The sequence below is a fragment of the Sus scrofa genome, chromosome 9, assembly GCF_054392235.1.
Source record: "Sus scrofa isolate SSC_HxYL_T2T_F1_AM1 chromosome 9, Sscrofa_HxYL_maternal_Yorkshire_Landrace_v2.0, whole genome shotgun sequence".
NCBI classification, from domain to species: Eukaryota; Metazoa; Chordata; class Mammalia; order Artiodactyla; family Suidae; genus Sus; species Sus scrofa.
In genome coordinates, this window is record NC_139391.1 from 92999609 (window position 1) to 93021448 (window position 21840).

The following is a 21840-nucleotide window of genomic DNA, read 5'->3' on the forward strand; positions in this document are numbered from 1 at the left end:
CGTTATCTCTACGGATGATTTGGTATAAGGAATAAGTCAATCCACTTCTCTATATTTCTGAAACTTATTTGGCTTCAAATTATTCTATTAGTACAATAATTAAGAAAAAGCCTTAAGAGACTTTTCATTTTGGAGTAGCTTCTAAACATACTAAAAATCACAAAGAACAAAGCATTTATGAGCTCTCATAATTTTAAGAATTGTGGACATAATTCTAATAATAATGGGAAATCTTTTTATTTAGATGTTTTGGGGGTATTATTTACTATACTGAAGAAATATTCACTGTACGATATTGTAAGCTTACTATGAATATAACAATGGTTCAGAATATGAAGATTAAGGATGATGGACAGTTGTGTTTACTCTTCAGGACTCATTGATTTTGAGACCCTTTTTCTACGCATTTTTTTAAAATTTCTAATTTTCCAAATGGATTCTTTCAAGAAACTATTAAGGATTCCTAAAGTTAAATCTTTTAAGAAAAAATCACTTGAAGAGTCTTTAAAAAATGTTTACTTCTCATGAGGACTTAGAGTAGGAGAAGGAAGGGAGCTTCTTCTGCAAGCTCTTTCAATTCTGCACCCTTTCACATTATATGTAAAATGTCAACACATTTTAATTGAATAAATAAATAACTGGATAAAATAAGGGACCAATGTATCCACTAGCACTACATGAGATATTGGGGAGCAAAATGTTGTTCGATGACAAGTTGAGAAATAATTATTTTTCTTTGACATACTGAAAAGAGTAATTTTAAATTTGTTTCTTAAAATACAGGTAAGTGGTCTGAGCAGCCAAAAAGTTGTCTAGCAAAAGAAGAGAAAATAAGTAATTTTATAAAATGGATATAGAGGTTATTGTCCATTTTTCACTTTTAGTAAAGATGCTAGAGAATTAAAAACAAAACAAAACAAAAAAAAACCCCAAAACACTCCCTGGTTTTGTTGTTGTTTGGTTTAGTTGGTTACATTTTTTTTCTCTTACTTGTATATCTTGTTCTTATGACAGAGGTGAAACAATCCTGGTGAAAAGATACAGTCAAGTAAGACACCATCTTTGAGAGAGTAATCATTTCAGAACTATCAGTTCCTATAGATAGAAAAACTAGGAAAAGTTTTACATGAAGGAATCTTAGAGACAAGTAGATCCTGCAATAATAGTAAGAGGGAGTGTGAACTGGCAGATCTACTTGGAAGGCAATCTGGCCATTTGTAGCCACAAACTTAAATGTTCATTTGACGCAGAAATTTCACTTCCGGCTACCTAATATCAGGAAATTATAGGCAGAGAAGACATTTATAAGAATGTTCCTCGCATTATTACTTTTTTTTTTTTTAAAGAAAATATCTTAGCTATCTGTAAAGGACTGGAGTTAGATGTAATATATGGATGTGACAATAAAACACAGTAATCAAAATTATGTTCGCATGATATTTAACATCAAGGGGAAAGTTCTCATTCTATAGTGCTGAGTGGATAAATTCCAAAACTATCCCAAATGTGTTAAACACATTGAATTTATATCTGTATAAAAAAAGACTAGAAGGAAATAGATAAAACTGATGTGTAGTAATATGAAGTGATTCAAATTTTATTTCTTTTTAAAATTTTATTTTCCAAACTTTTAAGGATTAGTATATATTACTTCTTAATAAAATGAATCATATTTCTAAAAGTATGATAGGCGAATCGCCGAGTGCAAGGATGTGCGAAGTGAGGAGCAAAATAAAGTGTTGAGACAACAGGGTTTATTTTTAGGATTACTGACTTTAAAGTTAGGTGGGCACTATTCATTTCAGTTTCCCTCCTCACTTACCAACTCCTACCTGAAGGACCCCAGTCTAGGTGTTAGCAGGTTCCCCCAAAGGAAGAATTGTGGAATGGCAGATCCGCCAAACTGGAGGCAGATCCTCAGCATGGTTCTATTTCAAACCTCATCTCCATCATACACATTTTGGCAAAGCGGTGGAATGCATCTCCTCTTCTGACTTTTTTCTTCCCTGTCCCTAGATGCAACTAGAATAAAAGCTATCTTTCTCTACGCACCCCTAAAATTTTTCGTGCGCGCTCAGGTGGCGCAGCTCCTGGGACGACCCGGTCCTTTTCCCTGGGTAGGAAACAGGGGAAGCATCCTCAGGCAGCAAAGGTTCAGAGCATCTAAGATACCCCGCGAGTCTAGGTGCGCTCCCAGTGCGTGAGAAAGGGCTGTCCCCTCCTCCTCCCCGTCACCTCAGGTTCGGGCGTCGGGCTACTGGAGGGACAGGGACTGGGTTGAAGTTTTGAGCCTGAGGGGGAGGGTAAGGGAGAAGGTGGAGAGGAAGAGAAGGCAGAATGGTGTTCTGTGTTAGAGATATTTCATCGCTTTGACTCCTTTTCCTTTTTCAGTCCCTTCTTTCTGCCTCCTGACAACCCTAAGAGGATCGGACGATAGACTTGGCACCCCTTGGCCTCTCAGAGAACCCCATAACCCGCAATTTCTCGCGAGTTTCTGCTCCAGGACTTATCTAAAAAGCATAGTCCGGAGCGGCGTGCCTGCCTGACTTGGCTCAGCACCGACTCTGAGGCAAAAAAAAAAGTTTCTTTTACACACACACACACACACACACACTCGGAGAGATCAGACTCACAGAGACCGCTGAACTGCAGAGAGGATTAACTTCCCACCCACTTGATATAGACTGCTCCTGGGCGCGGGCTGAGGACCGCCCCAACTCCTTAACTACCTTAATATGCCCCGCCCGCTCCCGCCCCAGACTCCATTCAGAGCAATCGCGTCTGCATTAACTCCACGGCCTCCAAGCTTCTCAAGGGCTGTGGGGATTTTATCATCGCAAAACAAGCTCCAGAAGGCCAGACTTTTGTTAGGTCTTGGAGCTTTCTCCCTGGCCTTTCAGCCACACCCACTGCCGGTCGCGAAACACCCCATGCCCGCGCGCCCAGTGAAGAGGGGGCAGACACTTCCATTCCACACTAGCTCAGCCGGTTTCCTTTTTCTCAAAGCTCTCTAAGAGCTCAGTCATGAAGGAAATGTAGACGATGGCCAGGCGTAGGGTCTCGATTCGGGACAGCCTTTTCTCGTAAGCAAACGTGGGTACCTTCCTCCGCAGCTGGTCGAAGGCCTCGTTGAGGTTGAACATTCGCTTCCTCTCGCGGATGTTGGCGGCTTGGCGCTGGGCGTAGGTGATCACCCTTTTCCTCTTAGGGCGACCCAGCAGGGAGGCGCCTCTCCCGGCCTCCTCTACCTCCTCGTCTTCGCCCTCTTCTACTTCCCCCTCCTCTTCTGGATCCTCCTCCTCAAAACGCGGTAAACTTCTGGCTCTTCCCTCTTGGAGCACAAGGTCTTGGTGGTCCGCATAGGGGACCCCCGGTGCGAAGTCGCAGAGGAGAGGGTGCCCCGGAGAGGCTAGGGACAGGTCTGCGACGAAGTCCAGCACGGTGGCGTCCACGCAGCTCTGGGGATAGGCTGCCATCTGGTCGGCTTGGCTTGGCCCTGCGTCTCATCGGTTTCTCCAAGGTAAAGGCAAGACTGATGAAGGGCTTCCTAAGAGCCTAAAATCTGAAGCAGCAGCATCAGAGAAGGGCCAAGGGACATTAATATTTATAACCAAGCTGATAACAGGATTAGTTGCACAGATAGGGTAGGCTCTGACAACATCCCTCCTCTCCTCTGGAAACTGATGGAAGAAGACAAGCTTGAGCACGCACAGAAGACTCAAAGGGACAGGCCTCCAATTCTGAGATCCCTTTCACTGCATCACCTGAGACAGTTCCTTCTTGGCAACAACCCCAGCTCTTACCTGCTGTGCTTTTTGTGTCTCTCCACATCCCCCCAGCCAACTAATATTCTTCAGGCTCCTTATCTCATGTAGTTCTTTAATTTATCTTTGGGTTTTCAAAGCAAGGATGTTTTCCACCGCTCTGGCTTCTCCTTGGCTTCAGAGTGTGAGCTCTGAATCTTGCCACCCTAGGCTGCCGCTGGGTGTGAAACAAGTGCATGTGCTTTTAATGATGTCCTGAAGAGGGGCCCTGTCTGCCAGGGGTCAAGGGGAGCTGTTTGTCTGGTATCCCGGTGCAGCAGCTACTGAAAGGAAAGATCTTCCATTAGCTTAAGTAAGCACTGTAGGGGAGAGGAGAGTGCATTCCCCAGAGTCGCTGTTGGAACCGGCTTTCTCTTTCCACTGCATCATAAACAGCTCTCCCGCTGCATTACAAACCCCAACTTCTAAAATCTGTTTTGTTGTAATCAATCTAACAATTAAGATACTTGGCTTTCCTTTCCTTACCTTTAACTCCTACCTATGTAAAGGAATTTATTTAGAGGGCAAAGTTATGATGGCAGTAAAATGAAAAGGAGAAGCTCAGAACATTTTCTCCCAGCATGATTCACTGTATAATCCCAGTGTGGGAGGCAAAGCAAACCCTCCCCTAAACAAAACAACTTCAATCTCCTTTTCAAAACTGTGATTCACCCTTTCAGAAGCCAATTGGTCCACCAGCTCATTCCTCTGTTGAGAAGCCTTTCAAATTTTAAATTGCTGATTGATATTTGTGAACAAAGAAAACTCCTGACACTTGCATCTGGTTTGTTTCCTCATTGTACCACCTTATAAGATTTGAGAGGAAAATATTCTTTATTAATTCTAGTTAAGAGAGATTTTGGCTATCTTTAGATCACCTTTGATATGAAAAAATATTTTAAATTTAGGATAGCAAAAATAAAATTTCTTTTGCTGATTTCACATAACTTCATATATATATATTTTTTTTTTTAACAAAGAAGGGTTCATTTTTCCTTCTTTGTTTGCCAGTACTTATATTTATTTAATTATTGAGTGTAAGGATTTTCAAGAAGACACCATGTGGCAAAACAATATATTAGAAAAATCATTTTAAATATGTATTAGAAGAAACAGCCTAAAAAGATGAGTATAGAAACATCTTGGTTCAAGGGAAAATCGCCTAGGACATCAATTTCTATTAAAGAGGTAAGTTGTGACTATGATGGTTCAGTTAGTACATTGGACAGCTCCCAGAGAAACCGCCTATTTCTAACAGGTAAGCACACTTCCTTTTTCTTTCTTTCTTTTTTTTTTTTTTCTTAGCATCCCAGCAATCACTTTCAGATACTAGAAAAGCAACATCATCTTGGAGTCTTCTTTTTCCTTTCTTCTTCTTTTTTTAACCCATTTGTGTCTGGGCTCTCCCTTGCTCTTTTGTCCTTTAATTTTTTTTTTTTTTCTCTTGTGTTTACTCTTCACTCTCCACAATTTGCATTGTGGTAACTCATGCAGAAAAGAATCAAAATTAGTGGTCCTGCAAGATGTTAATGAGAATAAGATCTTTGATTATGATTACCTATTTACTTTTTACTTAATTTCTTTTCAAAGAGAAGACTGAAAAATAAAAAAGAATTGAAATTTCGACAGTGGCTTAGGAATAAGTAAATGAGAGGATTAATTTCTGTTTTGACAAGCAGCAACATGTTTTCTAACTCTTGTTTAACTTAATCTGTTATTAAGTATTTGGACAAATTTTATAGTTTTTAGTTGCTGAATGTTTCTCATGACTTATTTTTTCCCATTTAAGTGCATATATACTGGAATAAATACCTCACCAAGTATGAATCCAGTTCTACACCAAATATACATTAGGACATTTAATGAAGGGAAACATGATAGAAATTTAAATTTACTATATGGTCGAAAACAATCCGTCTCACTGGAAGGAACCATTATTTTCATTTCTATATTTGAAAGTTAAGAGAGAAACATCCTTAGAAAATCCAACTGAAGATTAAAAGAAGTTAAGTTCAAACTTGATTCCTTTGGGTTCTAGGCCCATAGATAGTTTATAATTATTCACTGACCTACTTAGAGGCTTTTTAAAAGAGTTTTGTTAAGCCCTCAACAAATTTTGCTCAAGATGTTTTAGGAAATGATTCTGAAATGACAATCAGTTTTGCTTAGTTTATTACCTATTTTATCACTATTGGACATCCCGATTAAACATTAAACATTTTTTGTACACAGATGGTCCTTGATTTACCATGGTTCGACTTAAATTATTTTTTGATTACTATGGTTCAAAAGCAATAAACATTCAGTATGAACTATACTTCAAATTCTGAATTTTGATCTTTTCCCTGGCTAGCAACATGCAGTGTGATATGGCTCTTGTGTTGCTGGGCAGTATCTACTAAAACACAGCTCCCAGGCAGAAATGTGATACCCATATAGGTAAAACCTTTCCGTACCCATACAACTATTCTGTTTTTCACTTTCAGAGCAGATATTTAACACTTTATTGTAAAATAAGCTCTGTGTTAGATAACTGAGCTCAAACATAGGCTAATGTAAATGTTCTGAGAATGTTTAAGGTAGGCTAGGCTAAGCTATGATGGTTAGGTGTATTGAACACATTTTGACTTTTTATATTTTCAATTTATGATATGTTAATCTGGATTCAATCCCACTCTAAGTTGAGGAAGATCTGTACTATTTTCTTGTATTCAGAATAAAAGCAAAAAAAAAAAAAAACCAAAAAACAAAAACAAACAAACAAACAAACAAAAAACCAAGTGACCAAGAATAACTTGAGCAATTATTCTTAAGGGGGCTGGAGCATGGGATTAAGAGTGTTAAGGAAAGGTAGATAAAGTATCCAAAGATTAAAGCAAACATCTAACTCTCCCAAATTTATTAAGACTCTTCCTTTTACCTCCTTGCTTCATGTCCCTTTTGTTACTCTTACAGAAATATTAAGCAATTTTAGGGAAAATGATAAAACAGAACAGAGGTAGATGTTTGTCATGATTGCAGAGAGATACTCCCTTAGCTGACACAGAGAAGGAGCCTACATTCTCTTCTTTCTCCATTTCAAGTTATTCACGGTTTATGCAAACAAAAACGACAAGAAAGGAGGCATTACAATACTCATACCAGACAAAATAGACTTCAAAACAAAGGCCATAAAGACAGATAAAGAAGGATACTATATAAAAATAAAAGGATCAATACAAGAAGATTTTTACACTCATCAACATATATGCAGTGAATATAGGAGCACCCAAATACATAAAACAAATATGAATGGACCTAAAGGGAGAAATTGACAGGAATACAGACAGTAACAGTAGGAGATTTTAACACCACACTCACATCAATGGACAAATCTTCTAGAAAGAATATCAATAAGGCAACAGAGATCCTAAATAATCTCTGAATAGCTAGACAATAGATATTTTCAGGACATTACATCCAAATGATAGAACACATCCTAAATGATGGAACAGCTAGAATTAATTGATATTTTTTAGGACATTATATCCAAAAAAATAAAAAACAGAATACACATTCTTTTCAAGTGCACATGGAACATTTTCAAGGACTGACTATACGTTAAAACACAAAACAAGCCTCAACAAATGTTTGAATATAAAAATTATCTTAAGCATCTTTTCTGACCACAATGGCATCAAACTAGAATTCAACCACAGAAAAAGAAAGGAGAAAAAAATGACTACATGGAGACTAAACAACATGCTACTAAAAAACCAATGGGTCAGAGTTCCTTTGTGGCCTAGTGGGTTAAGGATCTGGTGTTGTCATTGAAGCAGCTCAGATAACTGCTGTGGCAAGGGTTCAATTTCTGAGCCAGGAACTTCTATGTGCCAAAGGTGTGGCCAACAAATGAACAATGGGTCAATAATGAAGTCAAAGAGGAAATTAAAAAATATGTTGAGACAGATGTCAATGAAAACACAACTATATAAAGCCTATGAGATGTGGTGAAAGCAGTTCTCTGAGGGAATAATGATACAGGCCTTCCTCAAAAAACAAGGAAAATCTTAAATAAACAATATAGCCTACTACTTAAGAATTAGAAAAAGAAGAAACAAAACCTAAAATTATCAGAAGGAAGGGAATAATAAAGATCACAGAGGAAATAAATAAAATAAAGATTAAAGAAACAATAGAAGAAATCAACAAAGTTGAGGGCTGGTTCTTCAAAGGGGTACGTAAGATTGACAAACCTCTGGCCAGGCTCACCAAGAAGAAAATAGAGCCCAAATAAACAAAAAAAGAAATGAAGAAGGAGACATAACAACTGACACTGCAGAAATACAAAAACCATAAGGAAACACTATGAACAGTTACATGCCAATAAATTCAACAACCCAAAATAAATGGACAAGTTTCTAGAAATATATAGCCTACTAAAATTTAATCAAGAAGAAACAGATAACTTGAACAGACTGATCACTGGAAGTGATATAGAATTTGTAATTAAAAAACCCTCTACAAACAAAAGTCCAGGCCCAGATGGCCTCATAGGCGAACTCTACCAAACATACAAAAAAGAACTTGTAGCCATCCTTCTCAAACTCTTCCAAAAAATTGAAAAGGAGGGAATGAATATTGCCAGTGACATTCTATGAAGCCCCCACTAGTCCAATACAAAAAACCAGACAAGGACACAACCAAAATATGAAATTATAGGCCAATATCTTTGATGAATATAGATGCAAAAATTCTCAACAAAATATTAGCAAACCAAATCCAGCAACACATAAAAAAGTTCATACACTATGACCGAGTGGGATTCACCCCAAGTTCACAAGGATAGTTCAGCATATGCAAAATCAGTCAGTGTGATACACCACATAAATAAAAGACAAATTTTCATGGTTTATAGCTATGGCTAATTTTAGAGTTAGAAGAATGTATATTGATCTATTTTATTTTTCTATTTTAATGGTAAACTATTTTTTTCCTGTGGCATGTGGAAATTACTGGACTAGGGATTGAACCTAAGCCACAGCAGTGATAATGCTGAGTCCTTAACTGGGCTTGGCCATCAGGGAATTTCTAGGTAAATTTCTTTTGAAGTTTAATACATATACTTAAAAATTCACCAGTCATATATGTGCCACTTAGTGAATTCTAATAAAATAAACATACCCATAAAACCAGTTCCCAAAATGAGAAATAAAGTGCACCACTAAAGTTAGAGATGATGTAAAAACAGGTAAATATTAAGTATACAGCTTGAGACTATTTTAGTCTCTCCCACAATCTTGTACCCATATCCAGTCACAGAACACTTTCCAAAATATCACTCTCCAAGGTATTATGCTTGACTTCCAAAATTAATTTAGCCAATTTTTGAGCAGTACATAAGAATAAACTATAACTTGTTTATTCTTCTGTATCTTCCACTCAGCATTTTGTTTTATTTATTAATTTTTTAAGAGTTAACAAAGCAGGTCTGCTCTCTTTATTTATTTGGCCATGCCCGTGAAATGTAGGAGTTCCTGGGCCAGGGAACAAACCCATACCACAGCAGTGATCCAAGGTGTTGCAGTGACTGTGCTAGATCCTTAACCCAGTGTGCCACAAGGGAACTCTCTTTTACTTAACATTTTTTTTTTTTGTCTTTTGTCTTTTTAGGGCTGCACCCATGGCATATGGAGGTTCCTAGGCTAGTGGTCTAATCAGAGCTGTTGCAGCCAGCCTACGCTGGAGCCACAACAATGCCAGATTTGAGCCGCATCTGTGACCTACACCATAACTCACACCAATGCCAAATCCTTAACCCCCTGAGCAAGGCCAGGGATCAAACCCACAACCTTATGGTTCCTAGTTGGATTTGTTTCTGCTGCACCATGACAGGAATTCCTCACTCAACATTTTAAAATGAAATTCATGTATACTATTCTCATTGTTGCGAAGTATTTCATTGAGTGACTATATCTTTTCCTGTTTATGGACATTTGAGTAGTTCGCAGTTTTTAATCTATTACAAATAGCTATATATATAACTTCGTATATAACTTTGGTAAGAACATTTATGCATTCCTTTTTTTTTTCTTTTTTTTTTTTTTTGCTATTTCTTGGGCCGCTCCCGTGGCATATGGAGGTTCCCAGGCTAGGGGTCGAATCGGAGCTGTAGCCACTGGCCTACGCCAGAGCCACAGCAACATGGGATCTGAGCCGCATTTGCAACCTACACCACAGCTCAAGGCAACGCCGGATTGTTAACCCACTGAGCAAGGGCAGGGACGGAACCCACAACCTCATGGTTCCTAGTCGGATTCGTTAACCACTGCGCTACGACGGGAACTCCCATTTATGCATTCCTATTTGACATACATCTAAAGGAGAAGAGGTTATGTATATGTTCAGCTTTAGTAGTTACTGATAAATTGTTTTCAAAAATTGTTGTAATAATTTACACAGTCATCAGTGATGCATTAGAATTCTAGTTTATTCACATCCTTTTCAACTGTTGGCATTTTCAAGCCATTCTGAAGATGTGCATACATATTACATTGTGGTTTGATATGCATTTCCCTGATGACAAAAGAAATTGAGAGCCTTTTCATATTGGCTAATTAGGTACTGGTTCTATGGTAAAGTGCCTGCTCAAAAGTTTTGCTAATTTTTATAATTTTTTATTTATTTGTAAATCTATTTGGGTATGAGTCCTATGTCATATATATGCATTAAAAAATATCTTCTCCCTACTCTGACATTCTTCTTCATTATCCTAATGATTATCTTTCTTCATGAAAACAATTTATTTATTTATTTATTTATTTATTGTCTTTTGTCCTTTTAGGGCCACACCCACAGCATATGGAGGTTTCCAGTATAGGGGTCAAATTGGAGCTATACCTGCTGTCCTACACCACAGCCACAGCAACGCAGGATCCCAGCTGCATCTGCAACCTATACCACAGCTCCTGGCAACGCCAGATCCTTACCCCACTGAGCAAGGCGAGGGATCGAACCTGTGTCCTCATGGATGCTAGTCAGATTCGTTTCTGCTGAGCCACGATGGGAACTCCAATTTGTATTTATTTTTATTAAGACAAAATTTTTAGAGAAATTTAAGGATTAGAGTAAAAATGAAGGAAAGGTACAGCGATTTCCCATATACATCCTGTCCCCACAGAGGAATAACCTTCCTCATTTTCAACATCTCCTGCCAGTGGGGTACATTTTTTACAGTTGATGAACCTACATTATAATTACCAAAGTCCATAGTTCTATCTTAGGGTTCACTCCTGATGTTGTACATTCTATGGTTTGAACACATGTTTAATGATATATGTGTATCATTATAATTGAGTACTTTCACTAGAAAGTACTAGAAATTCTGTGTTCTGCCTATTCATCCTCTACTCCCCCAAAAAAAATTACTGATCTTTTTATTGTCTCTATAGCTTTGACTACTCCAGAATGTCATATAGTTGGAATCAGCTTTTTCAGATTTGATTCTTTCACTTACAAATATATATCTAATTTTCCTTCATGTCTTTTCGTGGCTTTATAGCTCATTTCCTTTTAGCACTAAATAATATTTCTTTGTCTGGATGTTTATTTCTCCATTCACCTACTGAAGGATATCTTGGCTGCTTCCAACTCTTGGCAATTATGAATATAGCTTCTATAAATATCCATGTGCAAGTTTTTGTGTGGAGCTAAATTTTCAACTCCTCTGTATAAATACCAAGAAGCATGGATTGTTGGACTGAATGTTAAAAGTATATTTAGTTTTATAAGAAGTTGGTAAACTGTCTTCCAAAGTGGCTGTAACATTTTGCATTCCCATCAACAATGAATTAGAGTTTCTGTTGCTCCATATCCTCACCAGCATTTGGTGTTATCAGTGTTCTGGATTTTGTTCAGAAGTTTTCAGCTTTCATATAGCCCCAATTATCATTTTATTCTTCATAGTACTCTTTATGTCATGTTTAAGAAATCTTAACCTATTCCAAAGTGATGAAGACATTCTTATTTGTTTTCTTCTAAAAGCTTTTTTTCCCCTCTCATATTTAGAACTTCCTAGAAGTGATTTTTGTATGGTATGAGTAATAGAGGTGGTGGCTGAGATTTATTTGGTTTTCAATTGAACATCCAATTAACACAGTAGCATTAGTGAAAAATCCATCCTTTCCTCATTAAACTTACTCATTATATGAAAATATTCCCAATGAAATGAGTACCTTCTGTGTCTTTAGAAGCTCTTGGAAAACATTAAAGAAATGTAAAACAAAATCAATTATATGGTTTGAAAATATTTAGATTTAAGAAATTCCTGCTTACATTCAAATTAACATTTGTAATTCTCATTAAAATTCTGAGTTCAAATGAAAGTAAGGGCTCCTCAGAATGCCAGAGTACAGGAATTGGCAAACTTCCTCTTTAATGGAAAATTAATAAATAATTTACACTTTTTACAGGTCATAGTCTCTGTTGAACTAATCAACTTAGCCTTTCTAGTATAAAAGTAGTTATTACAATATGTAAATGACTAAGAATGAATGTGTTTTCTAAAACTTAATTTACATAGTTTGCAGTAGGCTAGATTTAGTCCTTGAACTGTAGTTTGCCGATCCCTTCTCTATTTGATAAGCCTGTCTCCACATTCCCTGGACTCCTAATGTGGAGACTTGCTAAGATAAGGCACTCAAAAATATAAGTGAATGTGAAATTGTTGAGTATGTATTTTGTTTATGTGTGCATATATATGGGTCAGGGAGTATAAAAATGCTCCTGAAGCATTTGAGACTGCAGCTACTGTCTTTGAAATTATACTGAAGAATAATAAGAAGAGGCTGGATGGGAGGCATACATACCATGTTAAAGCTACCACTGCAGAGATTAAAGAGTTATTTCTAGTCACTGAAAACAAATGCCAGGTTCAATAATCTGCTTTTTAAAATACTAGTATTACTAGGTTCTGGGTGAATTACATTTATCTAGGAATAAGCTAGGAAAAGGCAAAGTTTCTTGACAGTTCAGGCTTCTACTTTGTGAATTACTTCTCATTGTCAAAATTCATTCATTCAATGAAGAGGGCAGCTGTTTCAAGAGGTTTATCCTTTCCATCCTTATTTCCATAGACACACCTTTCTTTTTGCTGGAGACAACAGTGGTAGAAACATCTCATTATTCTCCTGTATCCACTTAACCTTTTTCTTGTTGGTAATAGGCCCACCCACACATACTTTAGCTGGGCCCCACTGAATTTATACCATTGGGATAAATGAGAAGTGATATGTTTAAGTTTAAGTTGGTTTCTTGAAAAAAAATTATTTGCCTTCTTCCCATAGACTGGAAAGTGGATACTTGGTGGCGAACTAGCACTGTACCATATAGACATCACCCTATGGCAGGGGTTAGAAAATGTTTTCTGTAGAAGTCCAGATAGTACTTATTTTACATTTTGCTGTTCTCTGTCACAACCACACAACTCTACCATTTTAGTGTGAAAACAGCCATAGATAATACAAAAATTAATGGGTATAGCTGAGTTCCAGTAGAATTTTATTTACAAAAGTAGCTGCCAGGCAGAATTTTTAGGATTCTTGGGCTGTAGTTTGCTGACTTCTGCCCTAGGGGATGGCAAAGCAACAGGAAACTGGGACTTGAAATTATCTAACGAAGTAGAGCAGAACCTCTCAAATACAGATCAATATGTGAGAAAGAATATACTTTCAGTATTATCTTGGATCCTCTCCTTTGCAGTGGTGGGTTTTCTGCTGGCACTAGATCATGATTTGAAAGATTAAACGGATAGATATGCCACTTTATATATAAAGTATTACATGTAAAAGCTGCTTAAAATCAGTTATTAATTTTTTGCCTCAGGTTTTTCCTCTTCATATGAAATAATTCCATTTCAGCTAGCTGTTGGAATAAATCTATTTTCCAGATTTTTGATTATATTAGTTCTTATATTAGTTGTTGTTTGAACTTTCTCCAAATTCTTCACTTCTTTTTGAAAAACATGTGGAAAGTTAGAGAGGTGTGAAAGCAAAAATATCCCTCAGGATGTTATAAAATACTACCTCCAAATAATTTCCTTTTTTCCCTCATTTCCTACACTATATTTTTATGTATTATTTTTAATAGTGACTCTCCTTTACAATAAATGTTAGAAGTCTGACACTCATCTTAAGTCCATAAGTTCTCTGTATATTTGGAGATTAACACTCTATGTGCAGTTTTATAATTTAATAAATTTTCAACCTTTTTGCTATTATACTATTCATTTATGATATGGGAGAAATATTAGTATTAAGTTGAAACATATGTAACTACCAAAAAAATCACATAATTTTTAACTTAAAAAAATAAGCAATTTAAGCTGGTTCAGCATAATATATTAGAAAACAATCTTGCTTAATAAGAAAATGAAATTAACTGTATTAAAACTAATATACATGAGTATCCTAATCACATCAACACATACAAATTACAATCTATTATTCTATTGTATAAACTTTATTGCACACTATATTTATATACAATGTTTTTCAACAAATTTTTACTGAATGCCCATGATGTACCTAATCCTCGTGGCACTGATCTAAAGGTTTGGAATGCATCAGTGAACAAGATAGAAAATATTAAAAATTCTTTATCATGTTGAGGGTAATAAGTGCTCTGGAGACAAATTGCTGGATATAAATGGGATCATGAGTAGTGAAAGCTGGGGGCAGGATGCTTTTTCAAATATGGTTATCATGTAAAAGTCTAATTGGAAGATGATATTTGAGTAAATACTTGTAGGTGCTAGGGAGGTAGTTAAGTGCATATCAAGTGAGAGAACTGAAATTTCAGAAAAGATAAGGTAGAAGGATGCTGGGATACTGGAGGAACAGCACAGAGGCCAGTAGACAGAAAGAATTGAGGGAAGGAAGAAAAGTAGGAGATGAAGTCAGTGTGGTAGAATGAGGCAGGGTCTATTCAACTATTTAAGGGTTTTTACCTGGCTTTTACTTTGAGTAAGATAGTGTCTGTTGGAGACTTTTGAAGATTTACTTATTTACTTTACTTAAAATAATTCTTCTGGATACTATGTTGAGGATAAATTCTACAGGAAACAAGAAGGAGGGAGACAGGGAGACCTGACCAGTTTTTCAGCAGGCCAGGTTAATAGTGGTCGCAGTAATATGAAGTAGATATATTCAGAATAAATTCTGAAGAAAATTCAACAAGATTAACTGACGGATTGTATGTGGAGTGTGAAGGAAAGAAAAGAGTCAAGGGTGATCTCAAGGCTTATGGCCTGAGGAACTGTAAAAGAAAGTGTTGTGATATCTGAAAGGAGAAAAACTCCACAGAAAACAGATCTGGGGAAGGGTGAAGACCAAGAGACTGGCTTTGAACATCTTAAATTTTATTTATTATACAGTCAAGTGGAGACACTAAGTTTCTATTCCTCTCAAGGTAAAAGTCATCATTGTGTCTCAAAACGCTCTATTTTGCACGCTACATTATTCTTCCACCCTAATACCTGTGAGAACTCTTATTTTCCTCCTCCTTTACTCTGTTTTAGTCATGCTGGTCTCTTGCTGCTCCCCAAACATGCAGACATGTTATCTTGCTCAGTGCCTTTGGAATTCTCTTGCCTCTGATGACAATATTCTTCTCTCGGACATCCATGTAGCCCACCCCATCTCTTCTTTCAGGTCCTTGGATAATGCCAGTTTATTATAGAAGCACTCCCTGACCACCCTATATAAACTAGGTCTCCCCCTCCTCCCTCTTGTACTTCCTAACCTTCTCACCTTGCTTTATCTTTCTCCATTGCCCACAAAGTATCTGACACAGTATATATTTACTTTTTCACTTCTACTTTTAGTTTCTCTCATTAGAATATGAACTCCAAATGGTAACCATGGAAATGAATTGCCTGGATTTCTCTTTCAACTGTAAGGATTGCAACTAGCCAACATGTACCAACAGTGATGCATTAAGGGATCCACTGCAGCATTCCAGCTGAGGCCATACTCTTTCTGGTCAGCCTCACCACAGAATAAGTACCTGGTCATTTCTGCCCAATGTGAGACTTCCTCGATAGAGAATATTTGCTTCAGGACTCCGTGTTTCTTGTTTGCTGAGCTTTTTTCAGCTCTATATCATAGTTTGAGGCTCTTCTTATACAGTTCTCATTCCTATTCTCTCTCTCTTTTTATAGAAGTCAGATCAGTATTGTGGTCTCAAGCCACAGTTTTTTTCTCAGCACAATTCTGTTTTTCCCCCTTTATCATTCATAGGACTTACCAACCTTATCCCCCCCAAAACCAACTATTATAACAACAACAACCACAACCCTCTTGCACTTCAAACTCAATCTCAGCATCTCCTTTCTAGAAGATCTGAACTGACAGTCACCTAGGAAGTGTGTCCTGAATAAGTGGCAAGCAGGATTGGAATTTAGGAAATGAATGACTTGCCATCCAGGATGGTATGTGAGACACAGTTTCTGGTATAAAGTGGTGGTCCATTTGCTAAAACTTTCATTGATGGGGATTAGGGAAGATATTCTAGTGGAAGGGATTACCTTGGGAAGTATAATGATGCAGTCTTTAGAAAAGTATGAGGGATGCAATGCATTGAAGGACAATGGAATTGACTGGCTGTTAATAAGTTGCACTGATGTCATGGTGAAAAAAGAATAATAAAAATTTTCAAGCAATTTACAGATGACTTAAAATGAAGTGTGAAGGCAAGAAGTTTTTATCTCCATCACTGGGAGAAAAGAAAAATTTGGAAACCAAATTTAGGACTCAATACCTAGAGTTGTTGAGCTTCAAAGACAGCAAAGGTCTTGTTGAATTAGAAGCTTTGGTGCCATGGGACCTTTGGAGTGCCCAGGGATCATCAGATAGGAAGAGAAGTTGCTGATCTATGATGAGCAGGAGGAAAATGTATGGAACTCAGGTGATCCACTGTGATACCTCCTGGCACTCCCTTCTCTAATTATGACTGATGAGGATAATATCACCAGACCCAGACTCCTGTAAAGCTGGCATGAGTTATATCATTAGATAAACCTCCACAATGAGAAGATGATAGTTGAGGGTGGGAAGAATTTAGAATGGAGAGTAGAAAAGGAAGAAAGTAAGTACCAGTTGAAATCACAAGAAAAACTGCAGTGATGAGGTTATAGTTGGTTCTACTAATCTCTCTCTTCCAAATTTCTGCTCAAAAAGAAATCAACTGGTACCCTGAGCTGCCACTCAACACATATATGGAGAGGTGAAGCCATGTACCACAAGGTGAACTGTAGTATCCAAGGAGGTGCATTGCTCAAATCTTTCTTCTAGAAAGAAGGTATTCAGTTCTGAGGAACAGTAGTTAGCTGACAGTCTCCCTTGGCCCTTTAATTCTCCACCATATTGTTGAGACAACTGCATCACAGTCTAATGCTCTCTCTGACCAGTTCTGCTTCCTCACCTCTTTCCTTTCACCAGTTTGATGTGTGTATGACAATCAAAAAGCTTTCTTACCCAGTTCTGCTTTCTCTCTATTTATTTTTTAGAGGCATTAAATCACATTCCTCCCACCCCCTCTCACAGAGAGAGAGGGTTATTTTGCCCTTGTCTTTAGCCACATACACACACACACACACACACACACACACACACACCTCTTTCATTCTTAACTGGGCCTCGGCATCTGCTTGTAAAGGATCCAAACTGACTTATTCCATGAGGGCAGGATTTTATCTTTTCGATTCTCAGATTCTCAGCTGAATTCCCCAGTGCCTTGACTAGTATTTTTCAGGTTATAGACATTGAATAAGCAGGATTTTGAAAACTATAATCTGAATTACACATGATAACTACCTCCCTTCTCATTAGATTGTGGGCTCCTTTAGGAACAGTATAATAATAATAATAACAACAGTAATAACAAGTGTTTTTGAATATTTACTATGTATTAAGTGCTGTGTATGTATCATCTCATTTAATACAACCATATAGAAGATTCTCTCATTTTTCCATTTTCCAAATGTATCTTAAAATGATTGAGATCACAAACGTGTGAATGCTCACAAGATCAAACATGGGTCAGAGCCCAGGGGTTTGAGTATCAAGTTAACAATACTTCCCACTAACTCATGTAATCTTTCTGGTACCAGCATCTAGCATACAATGCAACCTAATATTTGTTCAGTAATTTTCAGAGTCTTTCTATGAAATTTACAATTCAATTTCAGTTTTATTTGCATTTTGTTTGGAAGCTTTCATCACTTTTTTTTTTTTTTTTTTTTTTTTTACAATGAGGACTAGTGTATTGAGCTCACTAGGTATTTCCATTAAATAACTTTTTTAAAGCAAGGATACCAAGGATATCATTTAGATTTATTTCTGTCCTATATTATCTCCTTTAAATTCAAGTGATTTACTTAAGCTTAAAAATGCTGGCTCTGTCTGAACTAACAACTTTGAAGTGAAAGGCTCCCTAACCATTTTCCTGCTTCTTGACTCACCAAGCTTCCTGGGGCAGGGTTTTCTGGTTATCCTGCCCCTGTCTTTAGCCTCTTTGTGGCTTCTTATAGCTATCATTTGAGGATTATGGAATCTCCATATTGGTTAGCATTGTGAATGGAAATCATCTTGGTGAAAGCCATTATCTCTGTGGGTCCTGGAAGATGATGACCTTCCAGAGCACTCTCACAATGGTTGCTCTATGCCAAGAGAAAATTCTGATTTTCAAAACAAATTTCCCCTCATCCTATCCAAGTGGCATTAATGTCATTATCGGTTATCTTATGTGACAAAGTGGTTTGTTACACACTTTTGTTACTCTTAGACCTTCCCATACATTTCCTCAGGATACTGCACAGTTCTCAGATCCAAATTTGAGCCTACCCTGTTCCATCTTTTAGAGCCACAGTGGCTCATTCACACCCATTAACTTAAAGGAGCTTCAAAAGTAAGTTGCCACACCAACTAGTGGCCAGATCCACGGCAGTGTTCTCAAGTCTCCTTACACTTTTCTCCCACATATGTATGCACTCTCAGTTTATTTCTCTATCTCCCCAGGCTTCAAAAGGTAGTCTCTGTTACTCCTACCTGGATTTATAATTATGTTCTGTGGATAGGAGCTGTTATTCTTCTCCATGGTCAGCAGACTCTGAAGTGGCTCTTGGGACCATTATCTCCAGGTTGATTATCTTCAGCCAGAATCCACTAGGAAGAATACAATAAATTTCTTTGTTACATGGTAGAGTTACAATACAGAAGCCACACTGAAGATAGCATAAATGATTAGATATTATATTTACATTTTTTAAGATTCTAGAGAAGAAAAATAGTTGAATGGTTTTTAAAGTTTCTGACTGTATTGTCAGAATTTATTATTAAATTAAATTTATTGTGAGTTTATCTATATTCTATAGGTAAAATGAGACTTGTAAGATTTGTTTTGTTCTAACACTAGCTCACAGTCTGGTGATTTTGACCTTGTTTGGATATTAGGTTGGGTCTTGGTATGCCATGGAAACCAAAAACTGTGTAGAGAAAGTGTAAGATGGTTCAGTGCTGCCCTTGGAATTTATAAAGTAAACAACAGATATATGCCAAGGAACTAACACAATATTGTAAATCAACTATACTCCCAATAACATTAAAAAATAATAAAGTTAATAACATTGAAAGAAATACCATGATGTTAGCTGTTGCCAATCTGCTTTCTCTCTTTAGAATAAACATCCTAAACACACACAATATTATAATAGAGTGAGACTGGGGGATGTCTTAGATTTTTCCAGAAATCTTCATTGTGCCTTTTCCCCCACTCATTTTTCTCTCCTCTGCCTGCCATATTTTTATTCATTGACTCTCGGATCTCATAACAATCTCCCTTTCACCAGGCCAGGGGCTCTATCACAACTGATACTATACTATCAAGTTAAAAAGGGTCACCTGGGGCTTATAGCCCCATTAAGGTTTCCGTGCCTGTAGCACGTGGGTGCAGCCACTAATGCATCTTCCTCATCTTGGCCCCTCACGACAGAGCAGTCCTTGCGCACCTTCGGAAAGGGCTCCTATCCGTCAGGGTTTCGCTGCTGCTCCGGCTGGACAGGTAGGCCACCTCTGGGTAAACGCGGGCCCCTACAGGCTGACTCAGGCCTCATATGCCCCTCTGGGTGATTGAGGAGTTCCCGAACAGGGCCGTCGCCCTCTCCTGTGCCCACGCTCGCTCTGGTTGCCGAGTGGCCGACTGGACTGGCCCCACGGGTTAGCCCCTTGGTTTTGGCTGCAGTTTTCGGAGTGGCTTATGGGGGCCGCTTTGCTGGCCTTCAGGTGGGCCTGGGACTTACTTCCTCGCAGGCCAAATCCTTCTACCGGGTCTGCAGCTTGGGCGGTGGGATGGGCAACATTTTGGGGCAGCCGTGCCCACGCTGGCTGGGGTGGGCTGCGGGAGAGCGGGGTGGGGCTTGAGGTTGTCAGCGGATGGCGACGAGGGATGCAGAAGCCCTCCAGGTCCTCGGCCAATCCCCTGGATTGGGGGTGGGTGGGGCATAGGTGACCGGGTCTGAGTCAGCGTAGTAGGGACTCGCTGACAACGCGGGCGTCGTCTCCTGGTCCGCGGAGCTTCCGGCCCACTCCTGGGACCTGGCACTGTGGTCGGGTGGAGCTCACGGGCGCCGCCTTGGGGTGCTCTTCCTCCAGGCCACACCTGGCGCAGGTCTCCATCTTGCGTCGTCGTGCGTCGTCGTGCGTGGTGCGCGTTGGCTGCGGTGGGCTGCTTGGACTCCCCCTGGCTTAGGAAGCCCTCCTTGGTGGGCGTCGAGGGCGTGGTCACCGCGGGATACAATACTGTTGCGCTCTTACTAAGTATTGGGCATTGTGCATTTAGTTGTTACTTCTTCCCTGTCTTTTCACGTCATAAGAATCCACTCTCTCTCTCTCTCTCAGTATATTTCGACCCAGACCAAGACATTTATTTTTACATTTAAATAACCAGTCTTACTCGTCATCAGGAATATCCAGAGGGAGCAATTCCCCCCCCCCCGCCCCCGTAGGATGTGGCTATGGTTTGTACCCTGAGTAAAGCTTGAGTGGATTACTTGCATAACCTCAGTAAAATATGGTCCTAAAATGTTGCATTTTAAGGTTCTATAAGGAAAGCAGATCGATTTTGACAAATATAAGCATTTTGGGATTAAGTTTTACATTTACATTCTAAAGTATGCCGTATTTAGGATTTTAATTAATTTAAAGTTACAAAGAATTAAATTCATAGTGTGCTGCTATAGTCCTAAAGAAATCAACTGTTTTTGTAGTAAAGAGTAAGTGTAAAGAAAACACTAGCCTTTAGTAAGAGCACCATGCCTCTCTCTAGCTCTTTTCTTCATTCTGTAGGATAAATCAGTTCTAGTGCAAGATCTAGGACATTTTATTCCATCACAGTCCTAGTGGGTAGAACTTGAACAGGTGGAACTTCTGCTCACCTGAGTATTCTTTTCTTTTTGCTCCTCATTACATTGTATGAAAGTTATGAGTGTACCGGAGACCTCATATGTCAACTGCCCTCTGATCTCATTTTCCTTTCTGACTCTCTGGGTTTTTTATTCCCCCTCTGGTACTGAGGGTGTGTACTTAGACCCTAATAGACAGAGATTGGAAAAATGCAAAGCTTGGTTCTGAACTTAGGACAACAAATCTCTTTTGACCTGTAGATGTCCTGTCACAGATGACCTGGTAACTAGCTAAAAGCTAGATTCCTGGATCCATCCTAGAGTTATGGAATCAGAATATCTGAGGGTATAAAGAGGTTGCCCTATCCAGGATATTGTTATATATGCTGAAAGGTTTCGGTTCGTGGGTAAAGTCCAACAGTAGTTCTCAGTCCTGGCTGAATATTAGAATTACTTGTGAATTGAAAACTATTAATAGTGGGATAATATTCCAGAAAAATTAGATCAGCATTTAAACTGATTTCCTCAAGTGACTCTAGTGTGTAATTACAGTTGAAATTTATGGATTTTTGGAAAGTGGTTTTGCGTAAATAATGAACCCGT

The 21840-nt window shown here is 38.3% G+C and overlaps 1 protein-coding gene across 5 annotated transcripts; it reads right to left on the reverse strand.

The window, feature by feature from the left end:
• Nucleotides 1-945: 945 nt before the first annotated feature.
• On the reverse strand, nt 946-20604 carry FERD3L (Fer3 like bHLH transcription factor). 5 transcript variants are annotated; one of them, XM_084978411.1, is made up of 4 exons: nt 19846-20544; nt 18887-19003; nt 3102-4084; nt 946-2291 (listed from the first exon to the last, which is right to left on the reverse strand). In XM_084978411.1, the coding sequence occupies exons 3-4, from the start codon at nt 3474-3476 to the stop codon at nt 2232-2234; spliced, it is 435 nt and encodes a 144-aa protein (XP_084834537.1). In that variant the 5' UTR covers nt 3477-4084; nt 18887-19003; nt 19846-20544; the 3' UTR covers nt 946-2231. The 5 variants fall into 5 exon arrangements, with proteins under 5 accessions (XP_084834537.1, XP_084834535.1, XP_084834532.1 ...); XM_084978409.1 differs by having other exon boundaries at nt 946-3562; nt 3804-4084; nt 19846-20537; XM_084978406.1 differs by having other exon boundaries at nt 946-4087; nt 19846-20604.
• Nucleotides 20605-21840: the final 1236 nt, after the last annotated feature.

Coding starts and splice junctions, on each gene's coding strand:
- FERD3L (XM_084978406.1), bottom strand. CDS start 3,476: ATGGCAGCCTATCCCCAGAGCTGCGTGGACGCCACCGTGCTGGACTTC.